The sequence below is a fragment of the Diadema antillarum genome, unplaced genomic scaffold (genome assembly GCF_040938485.1).
Source record: "Diadema antillarum isolate AM-2024a unplaced genomic scaffold, OU_Dant_1.0 seq00000418_RagTag, whole genome shotgun sequence".
NCBI classification, from domain to species: domain Eukaryota; kingdom Metazoa; phylum Echinodermata; class Echinoidea; order Diadematoida; family Diadematidae; genus Diadema; species Diadema antillarum.
This window is the reverse complement of record NW_027271403.1, coordinates 148,457-175,310: the sequence shown is the minus strand read 5'-3', so window position 1 is coordinate 175,310 and position 26,854 is coordinate 148,457. Positions and strand designations below refer to the sequence as shown.

The window sequence follows — 26,854 nt, the reverse complement described above, 5'->3', positions numbered from 1 at the left end:
ATTGACACTGTAAAACATTATTTTGGTTTAGATAGCCTAAAACATTGGCACTGGAGATGAGCTGAGAATAGACGTTTGTTATTTCAGATGCATAATTTGCTGTTATGAAGTCTGCCATTTTACACCAAGTTTCAGAGGTGGCCAGTGGTTTATTTAAGCCATCCAGGCATATTTTGAGCTGGATCAACAGCATATTGCTGGAACGATGAATGTAGGCCTATGGTTTTGCAGTTTTCTCTGAGTCTGAAGGTGTCACGTTTGCAATTTTATATTGTAATACTGCCATCATAGTAATTTCTTCCTTGCATAATTTCAAAATACACATTCTCAATTTCAGCTTAACCCTATTCTAACTGGGCTATTTGAGACAACGTTTTTACTGGGGGGGGGGGGGGGGGGGGGGTCAATTTGACCCCCCCCCCCCCCCTCAGATCTTGGACGCCGATCACATGATCGCCGCAAAATTTTGCCTGAAGATAGAGTCGGATGTCAACTACAAGGCTGCAAGGTCATACAATAGAAAAATATTGGTTTTCTATTTTTAGTAAATTAATTATGCAAATTTACGCATGAAATCATATTTTCACCTATAACTCCATTAAAAAGACTGAAGGATTGCTAAATTCTTGTTTCAGACTTTCTCAAGACACATCGAACAATTTTCTTGTAAAAAAATAGCACAATCAAAATTAATTTCTTTTATTTTTTATTGTTCTGTAAATTTCTTATGTATTTTATTGTTTTTTCGACCTTTCGTTTTCTATTGTTTTTTTTTGCCAAAATTTGTTGCAGGCACTTTTTCAAGCTTACCTACATCAGAATTGATTAATTTCAATGGCTAAAAGTGGAAATAATCTAATTTATATGAATTTAACAAAAAAACACTATTTGCATTGGATTTGCACACGATATCATGAATTTGAGTCGTTTTCGGGTTGACATGCATATGCAAAACATCATGTAACTTCAGAACGGTGTACCCGGACGTCGCAAATTTGGTCTCAAAATACGCAGGAGACTTCAATGAAAAAAGTAATGAAACGACGTGGAAAAATCTTTGCGCGTTGCGGAATCATGGCGCGAAATGTCGAGGGGGAGGGGTCAATTTGACCCCCCCCCCCAGTTGGAATAGGGTTAACTGAGAATTATACTGACTTTATTACTACTCTACAAATACAATGATGACCAATGCATTTTAACCAAGCTTGTGCAACTCTTAAAATATAACAATTTTCAGAACTCCAAAAACCTAGTCACTTCATGCACTGACCAGTCAGAGCTCAAGATATCTAAATGCTTTGCTTCTTCAAGCAATTTTTGACTGTCTCTTATGTTCTGCAAAATATAACATACAAATTTTTTAAATAACCATGATCATTACTCATCGCCTGCCAGGCAGAAAGGTCCTATAGCATGACATTTTGGTTAGTGACACAATTTGATAGAGTTTTGAAGGCTCTTTCATATAATAAAACAATCATTTTTCTGTGTATGCGATTTTTTTTCGAGCCCACGATCCATATAGGGCATTTCTGCCCGGTAGGTGAAGTAGAACAGTACGAATACCTAATTGCCAACGTCTTGGAGACGAAATGATGACAATCGTCTGTCAGCTCGGCTTGTGTACATTGTAGAAATCAGTGCGCACAACTTGCGTTGTAAGTGCGGAGCAGGTACTTATTCGGTACGATCTGCATGCTCTATTGAAGAGTTGAACTCGCGGAAGTGCCGAATAAGCATGGACTACGTACTTATCACATGCTCAATACGCACGTGCTATGTGCGCCGTCCGTCAAGCAAGTGACGGTAGGAAAATTTTAAAAGACGCACGGAGTCAGTGCGTTGTATGCACGTTTACTGTAGAGGGAAGTACGTTGCCCGTACTTACGGTGAATCCATAGCCCGAACGCAGCGAAAGTTCCTTGTGACATAAAAGTGCTATGGCGTGTCTGCGTGCTCCAAAATTCGTACTGAGGTGGTACTTACAACGTACGGATCCCCAAATTTTGTCCATGTTTTTGCAAGTAGACAGCACGCACTTGCAGGTACGGCGAGTTGTGACCATGGCTTATGTAAATATCGATTATTATTTATCTTTGTTTCTAAGAATCTAGTCTAGCTGTCTAACGTATGAAATGAAATTGAAAGGAAGTATTTCTGCTAAGACTATCAGTTCAACAGTTGCAGCATTTTGTGATTCACATTTTGTCCTCTTATGTGGAGGTTGGTGTGAGGTGATAGACAGTGAGTCTCACATATCAGCATTGTCAGTTAGTCATAGCTCTACCCTAATCCAACATATTCAACTCTATTCATCATGAATTTATAAGCATGGTAAAACGAACACTAGCTTATGCAAATTTAATTTCTTCATGTAAGGTATAACCAAATTTGTCTTATGCATAAAGGTGACTCAGCAGGGTATCTACAGGTATGAATTTCAGCACATTATTTTGCCTTATATGTGTGATTGATTGGATGTATTGAATACAATGCTCATTGAAAATTGCTGGCTGCTTTTCATCCTACCTGTCTTTAGACTTTGGTCTGTCATCAGGAAGTGGTAGGTCTGACATGGACATGTTGAGAAAGTCTCCATCATTCAAGATGGACCTAGCCCACACAGGGCCCCAGGAGATCTCCTTGGTCTGACGATCATAGGAGCCCTGCTCGATGGCCTCCACCCAGCCAGCTCGATCAGGCACCTGCCCAGACATTTTATGAAACTCAGTACTAATTCTGCTTTTATTATTGTGCATACAAAATATTATCATAACAGTATGAAAACCTAGCAGATGGTCAACATTTTCCATACAAGTGAAAGTAATGAAAATAACATTTTCCGGGGTGACATATAAATTGTACATACTGTGACTGTGAGTGCACTGAAATGAAAGGGACAGATCAGCAAACATCTGTGCCAAAATTGGAAGGACTACTAGTATGTAAGAAAATTATGACCAATGAACACCAGGATTTCTTAATTCAACAGTGTGATCAATGGGTACCCTGAAAGTTATCTTGGTCATGAGACTGTCAGGATATCATATCAATACTCCTACTTGACAAAAGAAGCAACTTAAACAGTTGTTTTTCCCAAAGTTACTTCATAAAACATTATTTCTGGTGACTTCCTTGTATTTAAATGTTGCTGCATACCCGTATGTATGGCTTCATTTTATCACTTTGTCTATCTATTGCTTTGATGTAATAGGTTTTATTCAAACAAAATCACATACTGAGGTATATTTTCTTGTGAAATACCAACTACCTTCTAAGGAAATGCAAAGTACCTCTTTAGAAGATAATTTTCAACATCACTGAGTCGTAATCTTTGCCAATATTTCTCCATGTCAATACTTAATGCTTCCAACTTGTTCATTACAACCCACATATCTTTTCCCTGAGCTAGAAAGGAAGGTGAAGAACTTTTGTACGACAGATAAGTTGCATGCATACCTTTACAAATCCCAGAGCTCCCTGCCACATGCGATCCTCTATGTCAAGAATCTGTTCCCTGAGCATGAGTTCTAGTTTTTCCTCGCCATTGGCAGTGTTGGACAGGAGCCCCTTCTTGCCGCTGTTCATCTTTACTTCCACCTGCTTCCGGACCGCCGGCCCTGACTCTGTTACCGACTGCTCCTCCTTTGACTTGGTCAGGAATTCTGTAGGGACATTCTTCATCACGCTAACCAGCTTGGCCTTTTCCTGCTGCAAGGCATCTCGCAGGGCTGCCTCCCTGAAGCCTCGAACATTCAGGGACTCCACCAGCTTGTCGACATCACTGGGGTCATTGTAGAATGCCCACTGACACTCTGGGGCAGACTCCTCTGCCGTGGACGTTTGAGGTGTCAGCTGGGGCATTTCCCTGTCCACTTCCATGGCGATTTCTTTCCCACTGTCAGTCTGCTGCTTGGGAATCTCTGAAGGCACTGCATGGTCATCTGTCTCCATCTGACCATTGGTGATGATGTTGGTGTCCTCATTCTCTTTGTTACTGTTATTGGAGGTATTGTGGTGATCACATAGTACCTGAACTTCCCTCTCTTTCCCATTCACCTCAAATGATGTCCTCTGACACACATTCATTTCATGCACCATCTCCTTCAGTACATCCATATCCACATTTCTGTTGCACTCAACGTACAGACCGGGTAAGGAGTTGAATTTCCAGTACCGTCGAAAGTATCTGTCCTCCCCCAATGGGGTTACACTGTACATCATGATAGCCTCTGCTATTTCTTTTGACAGTCGTTCCTCCTCTTTAACAAATTCTGCCTTCTTAGCACAGCTCTCTGCTTCGATTTCTTTCCTTTTCCCCTCAATCTCTGTAGGCGTCATACCGGGGGTTGTCCCCTCAGTGTCCATGGAGTCACTGGGGGAGTCTCCCTTGTTCCTAGATTGAGTCCTGTTTGTTGATTCTGGAGTTCCTCCAAGAGTTCCTGAGGAGACAGGACTGGCCCCATTCACCACCCCTTGGAAACCTTCCTGGGCCAACTTTTCTAGCCTCTCCTTCTCTATTTGTTCTCTCTGCAGCTTTTCATGAGCTCTCTCTTCCATTCGCAATCTCCATCTAGAGCAAAGAACAAAGAATGTCTCTTTCTGCTAAACAACTTTTTCTAAATCTACATAGGTATCGTTTCTGAGCTGAGTAACAGGGATGACTATGGTCTGACTATCTTTCATTCACTGAGAAGTGCTATGTATCTACTAGACCAAAGCATATGCATATGCACTCACACCCGCTCATTAGTGGACCTGGCAAGAAAAAAAGAAGAAGAAAGCTTTGCCTTTTTAAAAATCAACATCATCAACATAATATAACCTCACCAACATTTTCATAGTGCTGGCTTGGTTGTTGGACCTCGGTCTTGATATGTCATTAAAGTCAAAAGACAATATGACATGAAGGTGAAAAATCTAAAGGTATATGTTTCTATAAATTCTAAAATAATAGAAACCATGCATGCATAATACCTTGCTAGAAATAGGTCACTTACAGTGTACAACATGGAACCAGTGTACAAGTATTGTGTAGCTTCTAGACACACTACTGCATTCTCCATTTTGGCTTCACAATCATGTAAAAAGGAAACCCATGCAACATTTCAGCAGAAAACAACTAGATGTGAAAGAAATATTCTGAAGCATGATATTGACGATCAATCACAGACTGAAATTTTTCAGATAAACTCATGGTCTTATTTCCATGCTTCATTCATATTAGAAGTTTTCAGCTTGTGTTAGCTTTCTGGAATTCTTTTTTTTTTCCCCTTTATTTCTTTTTTATCTTCATTAATGCTGGGGCATATGACCAGGAATAAATAAATGGAGTGCATGTAACATATATCAAACACACAGGTTTTGACTGGTTTACACTTGAACATTTGAATGCATGGGAATGTGCAATCTCTTGTCAGGCATATTTGTAGCAAGACAAAAGAACATCCACAAGCTGAAGGATTCCAGAAAGCTGCTCACCTCGCTGTGACCTCCTCCTTCTCTCTCCGCTGCTCCTGGCGCTGAAGTTCTTTCAGCTCCCTGCGTGATGTCATCCAGTTGTCAAAGCTCCCCTCTATGACGTCACGCATTGTAACGTATGTCAGCAACTGATTGGTCAGGGTTTTCAGAATCTTCATTTTGCCCTCTGTATCAAAGCATGTTAGAGTGTTATCAACAAGGTATTCAAACCACTTGAGAGTAAAGCATTCAAACACAAACACAAACACACAAAATCAAATCACCATTGGATCTCAAGAGTTCCAGCCAGAAAATGACAGCTTCACAAAACTTTCAATTTGAGCTTTCATCTGTGTCTCAGTCTACTTATTTCCATCCTTCCTACCACATCCAGTCCACACAATCAGCACATTTAGCTGAAGATATGACTGTAAAATTAGTCCTAGTCAAAGTACACTGACCTTCAACCATGACTTTTCAATAATATTTACTGCTAAGAAGTTTTTAACATTTCTACCCTTCCTGCTACATTCTATCATCATTTGACATTCCCAGCAAAAGTTATGGCTGGAAAATAGCATCTGTTTACCAAGAGTTCAGTGACTTTGATTTTCTAAACTTTTACTGAAATTTTCAGAACATGTAAATATCTAGTTGCATACAGTACCTGGGCCAACTAACAAAAAAATATTGTGCAAGCGTTTTTCTTCAATCATATCTGCACACAGAGCACAAACACAGACACAGTCCATTTTTTTTTTAATCACATGCCACAAAAAAACATGTCTAATTCTGATATAAAATCAATAATTTTGGTACAAAACCACCAAAAATTTTACCCTTATGTTAAAATGAATACCAGCAAAATCACCAGTTGAAGATTTATTTTGTAACAAAATTATTAGCGGGAAGTGATATTGAAACAGAACCAGACATGGTTCCTTTGGGCATGCCATAGCAGAAAACTGGACCGTTGGCATTACCATGCTCAGTGTGTGGAGGCCTCTACACAATAAATTAACACTATAAATTAATCCCTCCATGATGATGTAGCTGGTGGGGGGGAAGGGGAGGGATTTTTTTTTTCTTCATCCGCATGACAGCCTTACCGGGACTCAAGTCAAACAAGTTTCCCTTGGTAAGCGTCTTGAGAATCCATGAATCATGCATGCGAAACTCGAGGCCAGGGTCGTCATGGCAGGTGTAGCCTCCCCGCTGCTGGTAGCGCCACTTGGAATCCTCTGAGCCTGTCTGTGCACCAGAGGACAGGAAATGTAGCCGGATGATCTCTGTCACCGTCGTCGGTTCAATAGGAAGATTTCGCAACTCCATGCCTGTCATCAGAGGAAACGAAGATGTCTTTCAACTCAAGTTCTTTCATCAGTTGCTATTACATATTGATTGAAATAAGCTACTTCCAATCAAAATTCTTTGTGAAAATTGAGAGTGAATATAAACTTGAAGTGAATTATAAAGCTAGAGTCAAATATATTCTGCTAATCAGTCTTATGTCACTTGGCAAACTTCACTCCCTGAGAGAAAGTTTTATTATCCTTTAATGATAAATGTACTTTGCAAGTTCTCTTCCTACACGCACAAAAAAATAATAATACAAAACTCTAACTCACACAAACGGAGTCGGGTTTGATTAGATTTTTTCAAAAGTTTGCACATAAGCATCACTATGAATGCTGGACACTTCAAACCATTACTTACTCTACCTGTATCACATATTCTTTTTTTAACCAAAAATAATACATTTGATATAGACTTTTGTAATTATCTTCACATTTGCACTGTTTTATTCAATTTTTGTCACTCCTTCACTTCCAATTTTTTTTTTCAGCTTATTTGTGCATATATGTCTACCATTATTTTCATTTTTGATTACTTTTTTTTTTTCATGTGGTGCAAATTAACCACATTGAATCAATACATAACCTACACTATGACCCAGACTTTTCTCACTCAGTGTTATGTCAGCCCTGAAAATGGCTGCTGGGGTTACTATAAAAGATATTTTCGCAGCATGAAATTTTTGTGAATTGGAGCTGACGGCCATTTCGCGGCATTAAATTTTTGAAAGCTGCCTCAACGACATTCAATGCAATGCGTAGTGTAGACAAGAACTTTCAAATGCATTTTAATTTCGCGAATCTTGGTTCTCGCGAAATTTGCAAAATTAAAATACACATGAACATTCCTTGTTTTACAGTACTTGTAAAAGAGGAAATTTTCACAAGGTGGACATTTTTTACATGAATCTAGCACGAAAAGAACAGTGCATGAATATTTTTGCTTGTTATATGTAATATTATTTCACAGCTTTGATTCCAAGGTAGGTATATTGTAGTGGTTTAAATACTGTATCATTTGTAGTTCACTGGTCCTGTGGCTGAAGTGAATTTGCCAAAATGCTTAGCTGCAGTGACAAGGGTTAGCATTTCAAAGTGCTTGCTCAATTGTCTCAACTGTTCAAGAAATTCATCTTACCTTGCTTAGTGCAAAAAAAAAAACCAACAACAACAAAAAACTCGCAAACATTCAATTTCTTTGCTGACAAAGAGCAGATGGACCATGTAGCAATGGCTTCCAAGAAGTTATGTAAAATATATCTACCAGCTACACAAGTCGTTTGTTGAGAAAGTTTTGGGACTGTCTACCTTGATGGACAACAGGCCAGGCAAGAGCAGCTGTGGCGGCTCTCGTCATGGCAGCATATGTGGGGTCTGGGTCTTCTTCCAGTCGTGCCTCTGCTATATTCACTGTGAAAACAAAACAACTCAGCCATGTTACTCATAACATTCCTTCTCACCTCTTCTCACATCCATAGCGTAAATGTAAAGTCCTAGCTTGAACAGTTAGCCCCTCAAAACGATTTTGAGTTAAGTAAAAATTTACATTTGCTTTGTAGATTTGGTATGTGTGACTTCAATGAGCCATTATGTCCCAGTCAAAGGGATTCTTGGTAAGTGCACACAAAATGTCTTTTGTACAAAATGCAAACAAATCCAAGTCAAATTCACTGTGGTTAACTGCACGTCTACACTGCCAGGAATTTTGCTCTCACCTTGGCAAAGAGTTAAAGTTCACGAACAAAGTGGGCATTCATTTGTTGAAAATGTGACCAAAAAAAAAAAAAAAAAAAAAAAAATACATACAGGGTATCTCAAATAAAACTATACACTTTTGAAATGGCTGCCAAATCAGAAATATATGATTCTGGGGGAAAAGATTTATATGTATGGATAGCTTATGGACTCAACTTTCATATGACACCAAAAAGTTTACAAATAATTCATGAGCAGTGCTCACTTTTGTAAAGGGTATGAAAATTAGGCTGCGCAGGAATTAGCCTTATTTGCGACAGGTGAGTCCATTGGAGCTTACAAAACTGAAGTTGATATGAAAAACTTATGATCAATTGCGATCAGTTTGGGTTTGCTTAGTGAATTTTATGGTTTACTAAACCAAACTTTTATGCCTGAGTAAACCGCAGTTGCATTTATTTTGTAGTAGCATTGCAAATTTCCCTGGTAGACACAGTGGTGTGTTCATGTGAGTCAGCAAAATTTTCAACAAAATGAATTTGAATAATGAATTTACATAATCCCCATCTGGTTATTAAGTAAATCAATGAAATATTCTACTAATCTGAAAATAACTGCAATGTGGGGCAAAGGTTTTCATTCAAGTCACAGATGTAAACTAGAAATGTCGCTATGGCGACTGGTATGCCTCCGCCATAATGCATGATTCTCCTAATAGGTCTATAGTATATGTGGACAATGTGTGATTACATTTTCACAAAATTGGCAAAATATTAAAATGACATGTTTGTCACAAATGTATTGAATGTTTACCTTCCTTGACCTATGTTTAATTGGATGAATAGGAGAGCATGTATTTGGGGATTTAAGAACTTTAACTTGACTTTGACCATTTTATAAGTTTATGCATTGAGTAATTTTCAAGGTATGGAGAAAAAGCGCAATTTCTGTATTGAACAGTAAATTGTTATCATTTTCATCTGGCCTTTGATTTATAAGAGAAGCACTGTCAGGCAGAACATACATAAATTCAGCATGTACTAAGTTTCAAGATAACTTGAGCCACTTCCGAGATATGGAGAAAAAAGTAAGTTCAGCACTTTCACTTGATCTTTGACCTTTTGACCTTTGACCTTCTTGGCAAAAAAAAAATTCCAGAGAAACTCTATTGGGTTAGACATGCATACATCAAGTCTAAAAAAAAAAAAATCCTGCTGGCATTGCATAAATATAAGGAAAATAGTAAGATTTTGAAGTATTGCCCTTGACCTTTGACCCCTGACCTTTGACCCCATGAACCCTAAATTCCCTAGATAACCACTGCCAGTCAGTAGATGCATATACACTATGTTCCATGAAGATACCTTGAACAATTTCCAAGATACAGAGAAAAAAGTGAAATTTTAACATTTTACTTGACCTTTTGACCTTTGAACCTCATGACCCCAAACTTTCACCAGAGAATCTTAATTGGGTAGTACATGTATACACTAAGTTTCAAGAAAATATCTTTAGGCATTGCATAGATATGGGGGAAATTGTAAAATTTTGAGCATTTGACCTTGACCTTTTGACCTTTGACCTTGAGCATGTGCACCCAAAAGTTGATAGGCACAACTTCACCCCCTAATACACATACATGCCAAGTTTCATTAGGATACCTCAAAAGGTTTTGGTAGTTACCCTGTCCACAAAATTCATTACGGACGGACGGAAGGACGGACGGACGGACGGACGGACGGACGGACGGACGGACGGACGGACGGACAACCCGAAAACATAATGCCTCCGGCACCACTTCGTGGCGGAGGCATAAAAATAGGTAAGAGTGTGTAAAATGGAAATTGCAACATGTACCATCACCTCATCCTTACTCACATGAACACACCACTGAGTCTACCAGGGAAATTTGCAATGCTACAATAAAATAAATGCAACTGTGGTTTACTCAGGCATAAAAGTTTGGTTTAATAAACCAAAAAATTCACGCAGCAAACCCAAACAGATCGCAATTGATAAATTTATCATATCAACTTCAGTTTTTTTAAGCTCCAACGGACTCACCTGTCAAAAATTTAAAAGGCTAATTCCTGCGCAGCCTAATTTTCATACCCTTTACAAAAGTGAGTAGTGCTCATTCAAGCATGAATTATTTGTAGACCTTTTGGTGTCACATGAAAGTTGAGTCCATAAAGTATCCATACATATAAACCTTTTCCCCCATAATTATATATTTCTTATTCGGCAGCCATTTCAAAAGTGTATAGTTTTATTTGAGACACCCTGTATATATATATTTTGAAAAAAAATCCTGGTGATACACATTTGATCTGTTGCTGGAATATATTTCTTACAGTATTGCATAACTATAGGGAGCTACACCACTCCAAAATGACTTCAAACAAATATAAAGATGACTTGCATGAATATAAGCCAAAGATTTATCACTTAAACCTGTAAATTTTTTAAAGCTTTCATGGTTACTTTGGCAAGTTAAGAACCACCCTACATTCCAATAATGGTCATGTTAAATCAAATCTAAAATAGGCTTCTTTTAGGCTTGTACCTTTGGGTATTTGCACTCCCTGTTCTTCAAGCTCTGACTTCCACTCCACTTCATCTTCTTCTTGGACTCGGAACAAAGACTTCAGCAAAAACCTCATAATGTCATAGAGACTACCATCTACTTTGTTGGAGGTTAGGGCTTCCTCAAGCATTTCTGTTAAGAGAAGGATTACACAATCAGAGGGTATAATATAAAGTAAATACAGGATTATAGAAACAGAGGGTATATTGGTAATAACAGAATAAACACATACCAAGAAAGAAAATCATTCTCCTTTAATTCATCTGCTTTTTACATCTACTTCAATTATTTTAACCTTAGTTGTTATAGAAAGTCTCTTACAGATTTTGGTCAGTTTTCATAAAGGTAGCCCAAGGTTAAGAAATGAACCAAGAGATAGCTGTGGACACAATTTACCCCTTTTCGCGAGCCTAATTTAGATGGTTCGCAAGCCAAATTAACCCTCTAAATTTGGCCCACTAGTTGCAGTACTAACCAACTCACCAAGGCATTCAGCTGTTTTCCCACAGACGCTTAACTTAAGATGTGCCATATATAAAGTGGACATTCTTTATCAAGAATACTTATATAACAATTAAATGCCCCAAAATGCAAAATTTCTTTGTATTTTCTTCTTCTTCTTCAAATCATGATATAAACACTCTGATTTTACTTTTAGAACCAGAGTCAACTGTATACACAAGTGCCTTAACCCAATGAAGACTAATCCTGAGTATACTCGGGCAGGTGTCTACGGGAAATATGTGTTACAGCAAAATCAGCCCATCTTCAACGGGTTAAAATTTCATTAAACAGGAGTACTCAAATCCCTAACAGGTGAGATGTGAAGCTTTGTCACTAACCTAGTGATACACCATCTGGGAAGTCCTCACTGACAGCTAGCTGGTCCCCAAAGGCATGGAGGAATTCCAGCAGCAAGACACAATCCCCAAAGAGCTCCTGAGGAATTAGCCCTGTAACAGGTAAGGCTTTCGGGAGTTCCTACAAAGATACATTGTATTCAGACAAATGTGTTAACTTTTTTGCTTTGACAATTTCTAAACTACAGTATGGTGCAAATTTGCATGGTGGATATCTTGTGTGCATTTGTCGTGGAAATACCTTTTGCTTCCCCTTAACCCCCCTCCACATTTCACGCAATAATTCTCCAACACTTGTGAGGCTTCTTGACTATTTTCACCCGAAAACATGCACAATTTTGTGATTTTGTGTAGATTTCCTATGGAAATCAATGCTCTCTCATGAAACTCATAAAGACATGACCATTTTTACTATTCATCACTTTCATTGATTGATTTTTTTTTGCTAATTATGGTAGATAAGAGGTCCATGACAATTTCCATTGAAAAAATAGTAAAACACAAAGAAATACATAAGAAATTCCCAAAACAATAAAATACTTAAGAATTTAAATGACTTTTGAAAGATTTTACGAAGCGCAATTGTTGAATATATCAAAACAGATATACAAACCCCAAAATAGACTCTCAATGCTTTTAATTAGTGTTTAACAGATCAAAATAAGTTGGGCTTACTTTGCACAATTAATTTATTAAAATTAAAAACGGATAATTTCAAAAAATTTTAAGAGGCAATCTTAATGGGATGTCGCGCGTACCAAATTTCGCCACAATCGATCCACTGATGGTATGGAATCAGCCCCCCCCCCCCCTTGACCATGATAGATTTCACCAATATCAGAATGTGACTGTCATCTTTAGGTGATATACCTGTGGTATGAGTTTGGCGGTCATAGCTAAAAGCTGTGGAAAGTTATTAAAGAGTAAACCAAGTTGCTGACGACAACACTTCCACCGCAGCCGACTTAAAGGTAATGCCTATGTCTCGCTTGTCTCTGGATGATAGAGCAAGACAAAAAGTTGCTGCCTTTGACCCAATAAAAGGCCAAACATTGCAGCAGCATTACAAACATTAGTAAAAGGTCAAGATTTGACAATGATCACCTCTGTACAAAACTTGAGCGAAATTTGTCAAGGAATGTGGTCAGAAGAGTACAGACAAGGAGACGCTAAAAACTCAACCATTTTGTGTATAAAGAGGAGCCACCATCAAAAGCACAGGCTATATTTTGAATAAAACACTTCCATACTGAATATATTCTAATTTTTGGTAATTTTGAATATTTGGACCCAACCCAAGAGGTCTCCTACTGGGTACAATCACCATTTGTACAGGCCACGATGATCTCCATAAATTGATTATTCCTGCCAAGTTTGGTCAAAAATCCTGACACCAATTTTCAAGAAAGAGATGAAAATGTTAAAAAGATAATGTTAGATGCACAATGCATGAAGGACGACGCACAACAGATGACATGCATCACACATGAACATACGAACTAGCTAAGCTTTATGTAAAAAACAAAAACAAAAAACAAAAACAAACTTGATCTTACCTTATGATCATCACACTCTAAATCATCTCTTGGCTTCATGTACTCTTTCATGTACTCAAAGCGAATTCTTTGGCGCTCCCGTTCTTCTTCCTTTTCCTGCAGAGAACAAATAACAGCACACGAAAGAACTAAGACTTTAAGAATGCCACTGCATTGATGGTATTACACAAGGCATAAAGGTACACAATTTCGAAAAGTCCTTTACTGTCACATGGAATGTACCCTTTCAACAGCCAAAAAAGCAGGAAAACTCTGTATGATTTGTTTCCTTTTTTTTTATCATCACATTTTAATCACTGCATATAAGCAGGGCAACCAACATTCACACATCACAGCCAGGGATTTTCAAAAGAGTCATTAGGGAAATGTACTTGAAATACCAATTCTCAAGTAAAGAAATATTCAACATTTTGTAGAGAGCCTCTCGCATAATAACTGAGACAAGGCAGCCCTAGATATGACACAACATGCAAAATATCTGTCAGCTTTAAAAAGATCCCTCACCTTTCTCCTTCTTTCTTTACTCTCTTCGATGTCCTTCCGTATCTGCTCCCTTCTTGCAGCCTTTTCCTGCTCCCTCTGGACCCGCTGCTCCTCCTTGGCTCTTGCCTGCTCCTCACGGAGCTGAGCCTTGGCCTTGGCCTTTTCTTCTGCTATCTTCTGCTTCATGAGCATCTTCTCTGCTAGTCTCTCTTGCTTCAACCTGGCTTTGAGGGCAGCCTTCTCCTCTGGTGTCAGCCTTGGCTTCTTGACCTTGGCCTCTCGATTCTCCTTGTTTGAAGTCTTGTATTTTCCTGAACAAATTCAAGATGAGATTTACTATGAGATATGCAGTTCTGACTTCAGATCTTCGCTTTTTCTTTTCCTCTAGTATGTTCCTACTATCGGACCACAGAGGCAGCTTTCAGTTGAAAAACATGACATACATTTTTATCTCTTAGTAAAGAAAATTGGAAGTACACTGAGGAACTCGACTGAGAAAACAGTTCTGCATAATATTTTACCTTGTACTGCATGCATGACGAATCTTTAAAAAAAAAAAATTAAAAAAAAAAAAATATATATATATATATCTGACATTTGCACAACCATTTCTGGTTTTATGCACATCAGCACTCAAATTACAGTAAGGTGTTGGCTTTTGTAGAACACATAATTGAAAACAGTCTGGAATAAATGTTTTTTCCATCTACTTTGAGCATGGAGTAATGATAATCCCATATTTCTACTTATATTGCTAACTGATGGTAATCTTCTACTGTTTTATCATGATGCAGGATGGCTCACTCAACAATAGTGGGTACTTACTCTTCTTCTTTTCACCACCTTTGGCTGCAGCCTTCTTTTTCACCTCCATAAGCGGGATGTCATCATCGTCTTCATCGGAATCTTCTGAATCATTAGCATCATCATCGTCATCTGCAGAGCTCTCTTGCTCTGAATGCTGCATGACTTTATGGGTGTTTCGCTTTGCAGGTGTGGAGCTGAAGTTTGGAGGTGGACCGGCAAAGAATTCCTCAAAGCGCCTCTCATTCAAGCGGAACTTCTGCAGGTATTGTGACTGATTTGGGTGATACATAATGAGAAAACTCATTTGTCAATCCTGATCGATTCTATGGGTAAAGCTCTACACAGAAGTCATGCATGTTTTACCAAAACTTATTATTCACATGCTTCTTAATTGGCTAACAACCTGGTCATAGCTTCAGTATTGTGCTACATTTGGCCAACATGGCTCATATGTTTTTGAATTAATCCATACTGAGAATTTCAGACAGGTCTAAAAACAAATCAGACAATCCTGAATGCAAGCATGAGTTCAGCATCATGACTTATGCACACATACACACTCAAGTAACTTGAAAACACAGTACTTTTAGATACAACAACTCAGGCAATAAATCAAGCCTCGACACAAGCATGGCAATACCTTGACAGTCCAAATATAATCCACAACATGACAATGATGTTTGAGGTACAGCTTGTTTTTATCCCTGGTGTAGAGGCCTCTCTTTCGACTGTGGGAAGAGAGAAAAACATTCCAAGATGGTTAACATAAGCTTCATCTTTATGCAAAACTTAGAATTGTAATGCAGCTACCCAGGTATGTTCCACAACAGTTTCCTACAACTCTGTACATTATGGCATAAACTTTTCGCCTGCAACGCACAAATTTGGTGCATTCCGAAGTTGTATGATTACATGACTTACTACAGATGCATGCCACGGTGCTTTAGTAATTGGTTCAAAGCAAAAGCTCTTGCCCAACACTCAAGACAACTTAAATAAAGCAATGGCCGTCCTCAGAACCCTGATATGTCACACTTTAGTTGCCTCAATGTGAGAGAAACAAACACTACTTTTCACTTAAAAATAACAACAAAACTTCTATCTGGTACACTGTAAAGCTATGATGGCTTGAGAAACAAGATATGACTACACAAACAAAATTACCTGGTATAATTGTCAAATTCCTCATCTCAAAGGTTTTCATTCATCAGTCCCATGAACCTAATCTGCATTAGAACGGTGTGGCACAGACAGAGTTTGCAAGTTTGTTTGAAGTTTCGTGGTTTTCACGGCCAAAAAAGCATATGCATGGTAATTACACATGTAAATACTATGCACAAAATTTAGCCAGTATCTGTAGAAATCATTCAATTACAAAAACAAAGTTTGACTTGACTTGCACGTCCCTGCAATGCTTCCTTTACATTCTGCATATTTGGGCATCACCATGATCACTGACCTGACATTGCTATGGGGAGCTATGTAAGTTCCTGAGCCTTGCAGCGAGGTGACTTCATATTTGTACATCGAGGGCTTGAGCATTTGAGCAGGTAAACTCCTGGATGAGAAAAAAGAAAAACAAACAAACATATTAGAACAGTAAGACATAACTCGATACCACTTTCTGTCATTAAAGAGAATCACACTACGATTTCTTCAGCAACTTCAGTTTCAGTTTCAGTTTATTTCCACAGTTCAGGTAAAAACATATAAATACACAATCAATCAGTTCTAACACATACATATATACAAACCAAAAATTATTTTGGATAAATACATAATCACAGTTAAAAGTTAAAAAGTGTGTGTTCCAGATTGACATAACAATTAAAATAAATGGAGGAAATCAGCAGTAGGCCATTGGCCTTTCGAGGCTGATCCCCTGAGCAAATATACAATATTAAAACTGTATGTCGTTATACACTGTTACATAAATCATGAGTCACATAAAAAAAGAACTGGATTTGCAATAAATAGGGACAAGAAGAAGAAGAAGAAGAAAAAAAAGAGCACATCCAAAAGGAAGGAACCATGACATACCAAAAACAACCATAAAAAGGGTAGGACAAAAAAATGGGCAAAAATTATCATTGAATGCAATTTAAGAAATGGTTTGAGCATATAATATTCTATAAAAATCGTAAAAGAAAAAAAAAATTACATATCATCATAATACCGAGTATCATTGAATATAGTGTGCAGCTGTATAATCGTGATTCTTCAGTGTGTACATATGCCAAGCAATATCGTGAGCCGCGCCCCGCCACTGAGGGCGCACCACTTCCAACATGATTAGTGCCGTATATGGTCAACTTCATTGACTAATTACCAAACTTAATAAGACAGAACAGCCATTATCAGTCTTAAATAATTATTTTGCAAATAATGCCTTTCACACAAGACGTTAGTTAATAGTAAGAACTATCCACATGTACGTAACTTTGGAACAGACCGAAACATATGATGCATGAGCCACGATGGAAAACTTTACTAAGATCCAACCAAGTGTTGTGCATTATTTGTTGACAAAATGATGGCATTCTGAATTAAATTCTGCAGCATCCATTTTCACAAGATTCTCAGGTCAGCAGCAGTTCCCAGCTGACTGACTTGCACACAAAAACAATTGCAACTCATTCATAATACACCGGCTATGCAGCTTAAAGCATTAGAGTGATTGTTAGTACCAGCCATCAGTATACTAATAACTGGTAAAAAGTATATTTTGGCGTTAAGGCAAAATAACAGACTGGTCGAGTCAGAGCTCTCAGCCTATCATAAATGCTACCTAGAAATGTCGATATGGCGACTGGTATGCCTCCGCCATAATGCATATTCTCCAAATAGGTCTATAGTACATGTGGACAATGTGTGATGACCGTTTCACATAATTGGCAAAATACTAAAATGACATGTTTGTCACAAATGTGTTGAATGTTCACCTTCCTTAACCTACAATGTAGGTTTAATTGGATGAATGGGAGAGCATGTATTTGAGGATTTGAGGACGTTTACTTGACATTGACCCTTTTATAAGTTTATGCATTGAGTAATTTTCAAGGTATGGAGAAGAAGTGCAATTTCTGTATTGAATAGTAAATTGTTACCATTTTCACATGGCCTTTGACCCTTGACCTTTGACCCTAAGACGCTAAAATTCATAAGAGAGTCACTGTCAGGCAGAACATGCATACATTGTAAATATGTACTAAGTTTCAAGACAACTTGAGCCACTTCCGAGATATGGAGGAAGAAGTAAAGTTCAGCACTTTCACTTGATCTGTGACCTTTTAACCTTTGACCTTTTTGGCAAAAAAGACTTCCCAGAGAATCTCTATTGGATAATATATACCAAATTAAAAAAAAAAAAATCCTGCAGGTATTGCATAAATATGAGGAAAATAGTCAAATTTTGAAGGGTTGACCTTGACCTTTGACCCATGACCTCTGATCTAATGATTCCGAAATTCCCTAGATAATCACTGCCAGTCAGTACATGCATATACACTATATTCCATGAAGATACCTTGAACCATTTCCAAGATATGGAGAAAAAGTAAAATTCTAACATTTTCAGTTGACCGTTGACCTTTGACCTAATGACCTGAAACTCTCATCAGAGAATCATAATTGGGTAGTACATGTATACACTAAGTTTCAAGAAAACATCTTTAGGCACTGCATAGATATGGGGGAAATAGTTAAATATTTGGAGCATTTGACCTTGACCTCTTGAACTTTGACCTTGAGCATGTGCACCCAAAAGTTGATAGGCGCAACTTCACCCCCTCACACATATGCATGCCAAGTTTCATTAGGATACCTCGCAAGGTTTTGTAGTTACGCTGTCCACAAAATTGATTACGGATGGACGGGAGGAAGGACGGACAATCCAAAAACATAATGCCTCCGGCACCACTACGTGGCGGAGGCATAAAAACTCCAATTATTGGGTCAGGAACAAGACCATGAAATAGTGCTTGACCTTTGTATATTGTTTCCTAACAGCAATTACTTTGTTCTCCTTGTAGTCAACTGGGAATTTTGCATACACAAATTATCGGTAGTTGCATACTTGACGCAGCTGTGATCTAAATTGTACTGCTCACTGCACTGCATTGGTTAAGAATCACATAATCTGCATAGCATTCTAATGAGGCATTACGGGATCACAGATAAGGGTGAGGTTACACAGTCAATATGTATGCCTGTTGTCACCAAACCTTCTAGTATACCTTTTGGGTGTCTTGCGCTCTGCATGAACAGATTTCATCTTCTCTTCCTTTCCATTATCCATGACAAATATGATCTCATCATCGCTGCTCTCTGATGCACTAACATCTGCTGAGTACTGCGGGGGGAACGATGACTCGATTCACGCGGCATGTTTCCCTGTGTTGGTCAATTGCAAATGTAAATGGTAGACATATTACCAACACATTTTGATATGATAATAAGACACCCACATTCATTTCATGTTCATTAAAGAAACAGTGCACTACAAACCAATTGCCCTCTTGCCCAAGCCTGCGACAAAAGGAAAAAAAAAATTGAAAAAATGAAAAAAAAAAAAATCCCTGTATGACAAGTTAGAAAAACACACAAACAATCTGGCAGCTTTACAAGAAAGTGGCTGGATTCCACTTAAATAGCCATTAGTAATTTCTGCTAATTTTGTTTCTTAATTTTACAATACAAATACAGAAAATGTGTAAAATTACCTGGTATCTAGGTGTACAACATCGACAATTTCCCCAACAAAGAAGCGATCCTTGACAAACAAGAAAATATCATCACACATGTCAGATCTGTGCCAGGTAGAGGACAGGGGGCTCAAGGTACACAGGGAAGCTTGCTAAATATTTCAAAGCCCTTTCCTCACTTTCCATCGCTTCTTGGTACGTTAGACCAGGCCTCCCTGTCAAACTGCAGCTCCATACTAAGCTGTTGCACAGGATTGTCCTCTTGAAGAAATCACTGAAATAAAGTATTCAGCGATACAGTGGTAGTTTACATGGATTGTCAGCATTTTCGTTATGCACTTTGCATTTTCCAGTCATACAGTTGGATTCCTATGCATGGAAATTGCTATATGTCCAACAATATGATGAGACCAACATATCAATTATATTTTCTCTACTTAAAAACAGACAAACAAATACAACATAGACGTACAAAGTCTCACACATCGGGTATACCACAGTCACGCCTCTGGGTCTTTCTCACGGTCATATGACAGGCAAGTTTCGCCCCATGCCTCATTTAAAAAAAAAAATCAAAAAACAAAAAAACAAAACATTGTTTTTGGACGATCATTTTTTAACAAAATATTCTAGCCTATAATGGATCAATTCTAGGTGGCTGTTGCAAAAGGGAGTTTTTCCAAAATATTACATCGAGTATGCACCAGTTAACATGATTTACAGCTTAAAAATGCTAAAGCTCTTTACTGTGGGAAGGGGACACCCCTCCCTCCCACAATCTCCCTGTTTGGTCACTTCGAATTTACTCAAAAAGAAGGTTGTTTGAATATTAGATACAGTCATTTAGATGCACTATTCAGCACACAAGAGCAATTCATTACTCATAATAAGATGTTTCTATAGTATACTACCACAAATATATATGAATCCTTCTTTCTTCTTCTTCTTCCTGTTCTGTGTGTAAATATACAAAGAAACCTCCACATTATGCTCAAGTCAAACATATGAAGAAGACAATATTTCTCTTTGAATTGTTGATTTCTTTTGAAAGAACTCACTTTCTCTCTTTGAAGATACATTGCCCTTCATGAATCATGTGCAGCTTAGACTTAAAATCTAGCCCTATGGGAAAAAAAAGTCGCTATTTTCATCTGTTTCACTCTTGGTCAAATTATTTTACATGATGGGAGATAATATGTTAAAATAGAGCAAAATCAGTTGAACTATTAAAATGTGAAGATTACAACAAACTTAATAACTTCTTTAAATTCATGTAAAGGCATTCACTAGGTAGTAACCGTTAGATCCTCTATGCTCTAGATTCACCAGACCCTATGTTTTATTCATATTAATCATTTCAGTCAATGGCTGGGTGCAGACAAGGTCAAGGACAAAATTGGGCAATCCTGGGTTTCAGGGGGCTAAATTATTTTAGGCTTCTAACTTCAGCACAGCCATATCCATATGTACCCCGCTAAAATTGAAGAAAAATTAAGCGATATGTATCATACTTGATTAAAGTTAGCTAGGTGGCTTTTACAGGGTTTGATAGGGTTACCAGTTATAGATCTAGTTAAACCCGAGGAGAGTTTAACCGGTTAGTGTTTTAGGGTTTAGGTTTTAGGGTTAGGGTTAGGTAAGGTTAGGGGTAGCCCCGGAGACCGCGCCGCAAGGCGCGGTCCTGGCGGTTACCTCGCAGCTGAGCGGGAGCAAAAATCACGAATAACTCCAATGCCACATTCACGGCGACTTCACAAATAAAGCACGGCTAAATTTCCATCATAAACACAGTGACAATAAAAAATGAAATATACATTTCCTTTTCGACTTGGTTTTTCTCACTCATTTATCTAGAAACTGCAAAATTTTCTACATTTTTTAGGAGTAATAAGCGGCCTGCCCTAGTGCAACAGTAGTGGAGAGACTTGCTGCTATATCCATTAGTACGTATTACGCATGCTGTCAATGCACTGCACTGCATGCATGCTGTGCGCGCGCCTGGGAGCTGTGCGAGTGATTGTGAGTTCAGTGAGCATCGGTGAGCTAAAGATATTCGAGTTATAAGACAACATTTTCTGCATCATAAGCAATGAAATGCATCAAACAGTCGCCAAAATTAATCATTTAGGTTTAATCGACCCATGTAAGTATTCCTAGTAGTTTTTGTTGAAAAATTAAGGAAATATAGCGCCGAAATGGCACCGTTTTGTACAACTCCTCGATCTGAATGTGAAAACGTCACAGCCCCAATGCTGCACGTTGGGGCTCCGCAGTTGAGTTAGGTTAGGGGCTGTGCTAAAGTAGAGGTCTAACTTTGCTAAGCCTAAAATAATTTAACATTAGCCCCCTAAAAACCCAGGATAGCCATCTTGGTACCACAGTCATTGGTACAATGGTAGTTTCTATTTGTTACTCACTCATAATCCCTGAATATCTCATTAGTCAGTCGACACAAGAAAACTTCCTCATCAGGCTGCAAATCTTTTGGCGGTTTGGCAGGCCTAAACTCTCGACGACGAAGCAACGGCATTTTGCTTCAGGGATGGAACATTACACAGAGCACCTTTTCCTCTGAACACCAGTGGCCCACTGTTGATTGAGGCGATCCTGAAGAGCTGTAAATTACGTAGGCTGTTATGTGGTGGGAGCTTCTCTGTTAACGGAAGGCTGCATAGAAAAATTAGAATAGCCATACATAGCATGCTGCTTAGCCATAGGGGCAGGTGAGACACTGAGAATAACACTAAACAGCTAGCTCAGTGAGCTTAGCAGGGGAAGAAAAGAAACCACTTTCCAAATCGTGAAAACATGAAAATCACGCAATTTTGAAAAAAGGCGATCCTCACAGTCAGTCAGTGGTTAGAACATGATAAATACTTGTGCATTTGCCCATTGTCCGATTGAAAGAGCAAGTTATAAACATGATAAAGAAGGCAGGTTGAACGCGTGTGTGCAGAGTGTATGAGTAAGATAGTTCCTTCGTGTCGTCTGGACAAGTATCATGTGTTCTAAATCAACACGATATAGTCTAGAATGAAACAATGCATTCACAAAACTGAGGGATTCTCAGCACGACTTGCGATTAAATTTTGCGATAAATCCAGGACTGTGTAGTCAAACAAGAAGGAGAAATATTGGGTAACAGGGTACTTACTTGAACGTTTGTTGAGAGAGGTAGAGAGGTGGTTTTCGTACATCACACATAAGAAGTGCACACTATCCAGCAGCCTGGCTGGCTCGCTGTTTGTGCGAAATTCGACGAACGAGCGACGGCGCGGCGAAAAGAAGACTTCAGTCGTTCCAGTTGCATGGCTTCTACACGCATTGGCATAGGGGGTTTGTGCGATGTATGACGTGTTTGCGGATTGTTGCGAGATGGCGCGCAGCGCACCCGGGTCGATCGCAGCGTTGGAAATTGGGGCGAGGATTCGACGAACGTTTCTTGGGGAATAAATGGCGCTCACAGAGCAGATCGCGCGCACTCAGCTCAGTTTCAACTCCTCAACACACTAGTCTCCGATTCAAACCGCCAACAGATCTGTTAGACCGGGGGCCCAGAGCATTTATTCAGCTGAAAAGGGTCACACTTTTTGATGGTCTCATCATGTAAGGATGTGGCCAAGGGTCAATAAAATGAATTGCTGGCAAGTCACATCCTGTACCGTAAGCCTAGGGACCACAAAAAGGGACCCCGAAAAATGGATTTATTCAGCCGAAGGGGGTCACGGACAAAAGTTGGTGGATATTGTTCCTTTGGGTGTACTTATCATGAAAACAGCAATGCCAGCTATTTTATCCTGTACGGGGCCCCAGACAGTAGCCCCAAAGGGCCCCACCCCCATAGGCCTACGTATAAACACACACAAACATTGATTTTATTCAATTAAAAAGAGTCACGGCTATTTTCTTTTGAAATGGAAGGAGTACCAATCAGAGATATCCAAAACACCAACTTCCAGCTATTTCATCCTGTACGGGGCCCCAGACGGTAGCCCCAAAGTGCCCCACCCCCTATAAGCCCTATACGTACAAACACACACACACACATTGACTTTATTCAGCTGATAGGAGTAACGGCTAATTTCATTTGCAATGGAAGTAGTACCCATCAGAGACATACAAAACACCAAAGCCAGTTATTTTGTCCTGTGCGGGGCCCCCAGACAGTAGCCCCAAAGTGCCCCCCCCCCCCAACACTCACACAATAGTTTCATTCAGCTGAAAAGGGGTCACGGCTAATTTCTTTTGCAATGGAATTAGTACCCATCAGAGAAATACCAAATCCAGTTATTTTATCCTGCATGGGGCCCCACACAGTAGCTTCAGACAGTAGCCCCAAGATAATTGCCCCCTTACCCCCTCCCCCTCCCCCCCCCCCCCACACACACACATTGATTTTATTCAGCTGAAAAGGGTCAAGGCTACTTGCTTTTGCAATCGGAAGTAGTACTCATCAGAGATATCCAAAGCACTAAAGCCAGTTATTTCATCCTGTACGGGGCCCCAGACAGTAGCCCCAAAGTGCCCCCTACACACAGACACACACACATTGGTTTCATTCAGCCGAAAAGGGTCACGGCTAATTTCTTTTGCAATGGAAGTAGTATCCATCGGATATCAAAATACCAAAGTCAGATATCTTATCCTGCACGGGGTCCCGTACAGTAGCTCCAAAGTGTTTTGCTTTATTCTCTTTATTGTTTGCATCTCTTCTTCTTAAATATGCGCTCCTTCGTCTTCATTTTCGCGACAACGACAACGCGTCCTCCTCATCATCATCAGTTTTGCTGTTCTGGCAAACATTTTCCAGCGTATCGGCTGCGTTCGATTTTAGAGCGGCGAGAGCGGAAGACGTGCATAATTGAGTCTGGGAAAGCGTAGGAACAGCGTAGCTAAAGCGGCCAACAGCGTTATCGAAGCAGGAATGAAGCGTCGTAGGAACAGGCCTTGATTTTATACGAGAGCAGAGAACTTAGTGAGAGCGTCGTTAAAGCGGGAAGGTCGTGCTTTGATCAAGAAAGCGGCGCAGCAGCGGGACCATGTCGTCGGTGTCTAGTTTAGACTATATTTCCCGTTCTTGTGCCGCTGTTACTACGGTCAGAAAAACCTGGAATTGTTACGCTCATCCCGCGGTATTTACACTGTCACTGCTCTCTCCCCGTTTGAGCTACGATTCAAAATAGGTCAATCTTGATGGGGAGATGAGGAAGAAATTTTGAACCAGTTCAAAATTTCTTCCCGATTTGTAAAATTGCCAGATCCAACCCCATCACCCAAACGCTGCTGCTACGATGCTCCCGGTCCCCGTACACTTTTGCCGCTCTCTCCCGATCTGACAGATTGAATAGATCGGGATGCAGATCTTGAAAGTGGAATTACATGTGGGGACACTTTAGGAACACTCCGTGGGGCCCCGTACAGCTATATAACTGGTTTCGGTGTTTTTGATACCTCCTTGAGTACTACTTCCATTGCAAAAGAAATTATAGCAATGATTCTTTTCACTTAGAATAAAATAATACGGGAGCACTTTCCAGCTACTGGCTGGGGGCCCCTTAACTGGATGGGTTTGTGTTTTACGTATCTCAGCTGTTAATTCCACTGCCAAGGAAAATAGGCATACATGACTGTTTTCACCTAAAAACAATTAATTCATATGGGGTGGGAATACTTTGGGGCTATACCTGTCAAGGGCCCTGCATCCGGGCCAATATCGCACCTCTTTTAATCGAATTCTTTAATGTTGAATTAAATTTAGCAAAAATTTCGCCTAGATGACATGGTAGTTCAATGTCATATTAATCTCTTCATTCAAATTTATTTTGAAACATTCACATTACCTCTAACCTTATTCTAAATAACACTTTTTCAACTGAAATCCATTAAAGACAAGTACCATTCCACTATCCGTTCATTCATAAATTCATAATGATATAGTCACGTGATTACACGCTGCGCTCGTTCACTCAAATTGATTTCTGGCCATCTAATTTAACATGTTGTGCAGTCAATTAAACATATATGTTCATGCTTGGCCTCTTTCCTTATTTTCTTTCGTCGTAGTTATTGTTTTGTAAGCATCATAGCATTTCATGTTTTCGTATTCGTTTAAGAGACTTTGACACCATTTTTTTTAACGTGCTTTTTGAATCCAAAGAAGTAAGAAGCCACAAATTATCTGGCCGTTACGAGCGCTTTATTACGAGCGGTCGGCCAGTTACAAGAAGTCAATGTTATGATCCTCAAAATTTGTTTTTTTTTAATAATTCTTTCTATGTCTTCTAGAGATATACGTCTGTATATATTGTGCTGTCATGACTATAAAAAATGAGGTTAAGCTGCATTACTGGTACACGTATAGGCCTATAATGACATGCATATGAAAGAGAAGGAGCGTTACCAGTCTGGTTACAGAACAACCAAATCCAGTTATACTAGATAAGAAATATGATACTTTTACTGCTTTATAACAGTAATTTATAGATGAAACGAAAACACACATATAGAAAGACATGTTAAAAAGATCTGAAACAAAGAAATAGCATGATTTGAATTTGAATGAACACGTTTGGAATTTGACTGTCTTTCTCGAAATTTAATGACTGAAATACCCTTTTCGGCAAGTCAAGGCGAATTTGAATGAACGTAGGGTACCAGCCAATTTGAATACCCATTTTACGAATTCGAACCTTCTATCAAAATTAATGAACCAACAAAAGTGCGAAATTGGCTGGGAAAACCTAACTGGCTTTGATGTTTTGGGTATCTATGATGTAAACTAAGGCCTACTTCGATTGTAAAAGAAAAACAACTATGACTCTTTTCAGTTAAATGATGTCATAATAATTATGTGGGGGAGGGGCACTTTATGGCTACTGTAACCTGGGCCCAGTACAAGAAATGACTGGTTTTCGTAATATGGTCATCTTAGTTGTGCACTATACAGAAGGCCCATTCTCAGCAAAAGCGTTCAAATACGGAATTTTGGTGTCGCCGACATTCCATGACAGTTTGCGGTTCCGTGAAACCTATTAGATACTATTTAAATGTTTATAATATATCACGAGGACTTTATTTGTTAGAAATAAACACGATCAAATGCGATCGTCTGCCTTTTTGTATAAAATTTTGCTGTTAAACTTCGTTAAGACCCCCAAAACGCAGTGTCGCCGGCTATTTCAGAATTATGTTTTATTGCTCCTCTCCGTCCACAAACACACTTTCCAAATATCATTTTCATGGACGATGAGCATATCATATGTGCTAATCACAATACTCAAAAAGTTCCAAAATTTTTATTGACTTCTTTTTTTATAGCCTTTTGAAACCTGTCGCCAAATTCACCGCC

The 26,854-nt window shown here is 39.0% G+C and overlaps 1 protein-coding gene across 1 annotated transcript in view; it reads right to left on the bottom strand.

The window, feature by feature from the left end:
- Nucleotides 1-22,148, bottom strand: part of LOC139732389 (bromodomain adjacent to zinc finger domain protein 1A-like) — a 44,522-nt gene extending 22,374 nt beyond the window's left edge. The window contains 17 exon segments of the mRNA XM_071643254.1: nucleotides 2,530-2,705; nucleotides 3,460-4,573; nucleotides 5,482-5,647; nucleotides 6,570-6,794; nucleotides 8,124-8,225; nucleotides 11,077-11,229; nucleotides 11,940-12,078; nucleotides 13,514-13,609; nucleotides 14,018-14,307; nucleotides 14,822-15,074; nucleotides 15,444-15,531; nucleotides 16,263-16,361; nucleotides 19,039-19,163; nucleotides 19,165-19,195; nucleotides 19,525-19,611; nucleotides 19,613-19,780; nucleotides 21,924-22,148. Coding sequence (XP_071499355.1) covers nucleotides 2,530-2,705; nucleotides 3,460-4,573; nucleotides 5,482-5,647; nucleotides 6,570-6,794; nucleotides 8,124-8,225; nucleotides 11,077-11,229; nucleotides 11,940-12,078; nucleotides 13,514-13,609; nucleotides 14,018-14,307; nucleotides 14,822-15,074; nucleotides 15,444-15,531; nucleotides 16,263-16,361; nucleotides 19,039-19,163; nucleotides 19,165-19,195; nucleotides 19,525-19,611; nucleotides 19,613-19,780; nucleotides 21,924-22,036 — 3,425 coding nt within the window. The 5' untranslated portion in view covers nucleotides 22,037-22,148.
- Between the last annotated feature and the right edge of the window lie 4,706 nt (nucleotides 22,149-26,854).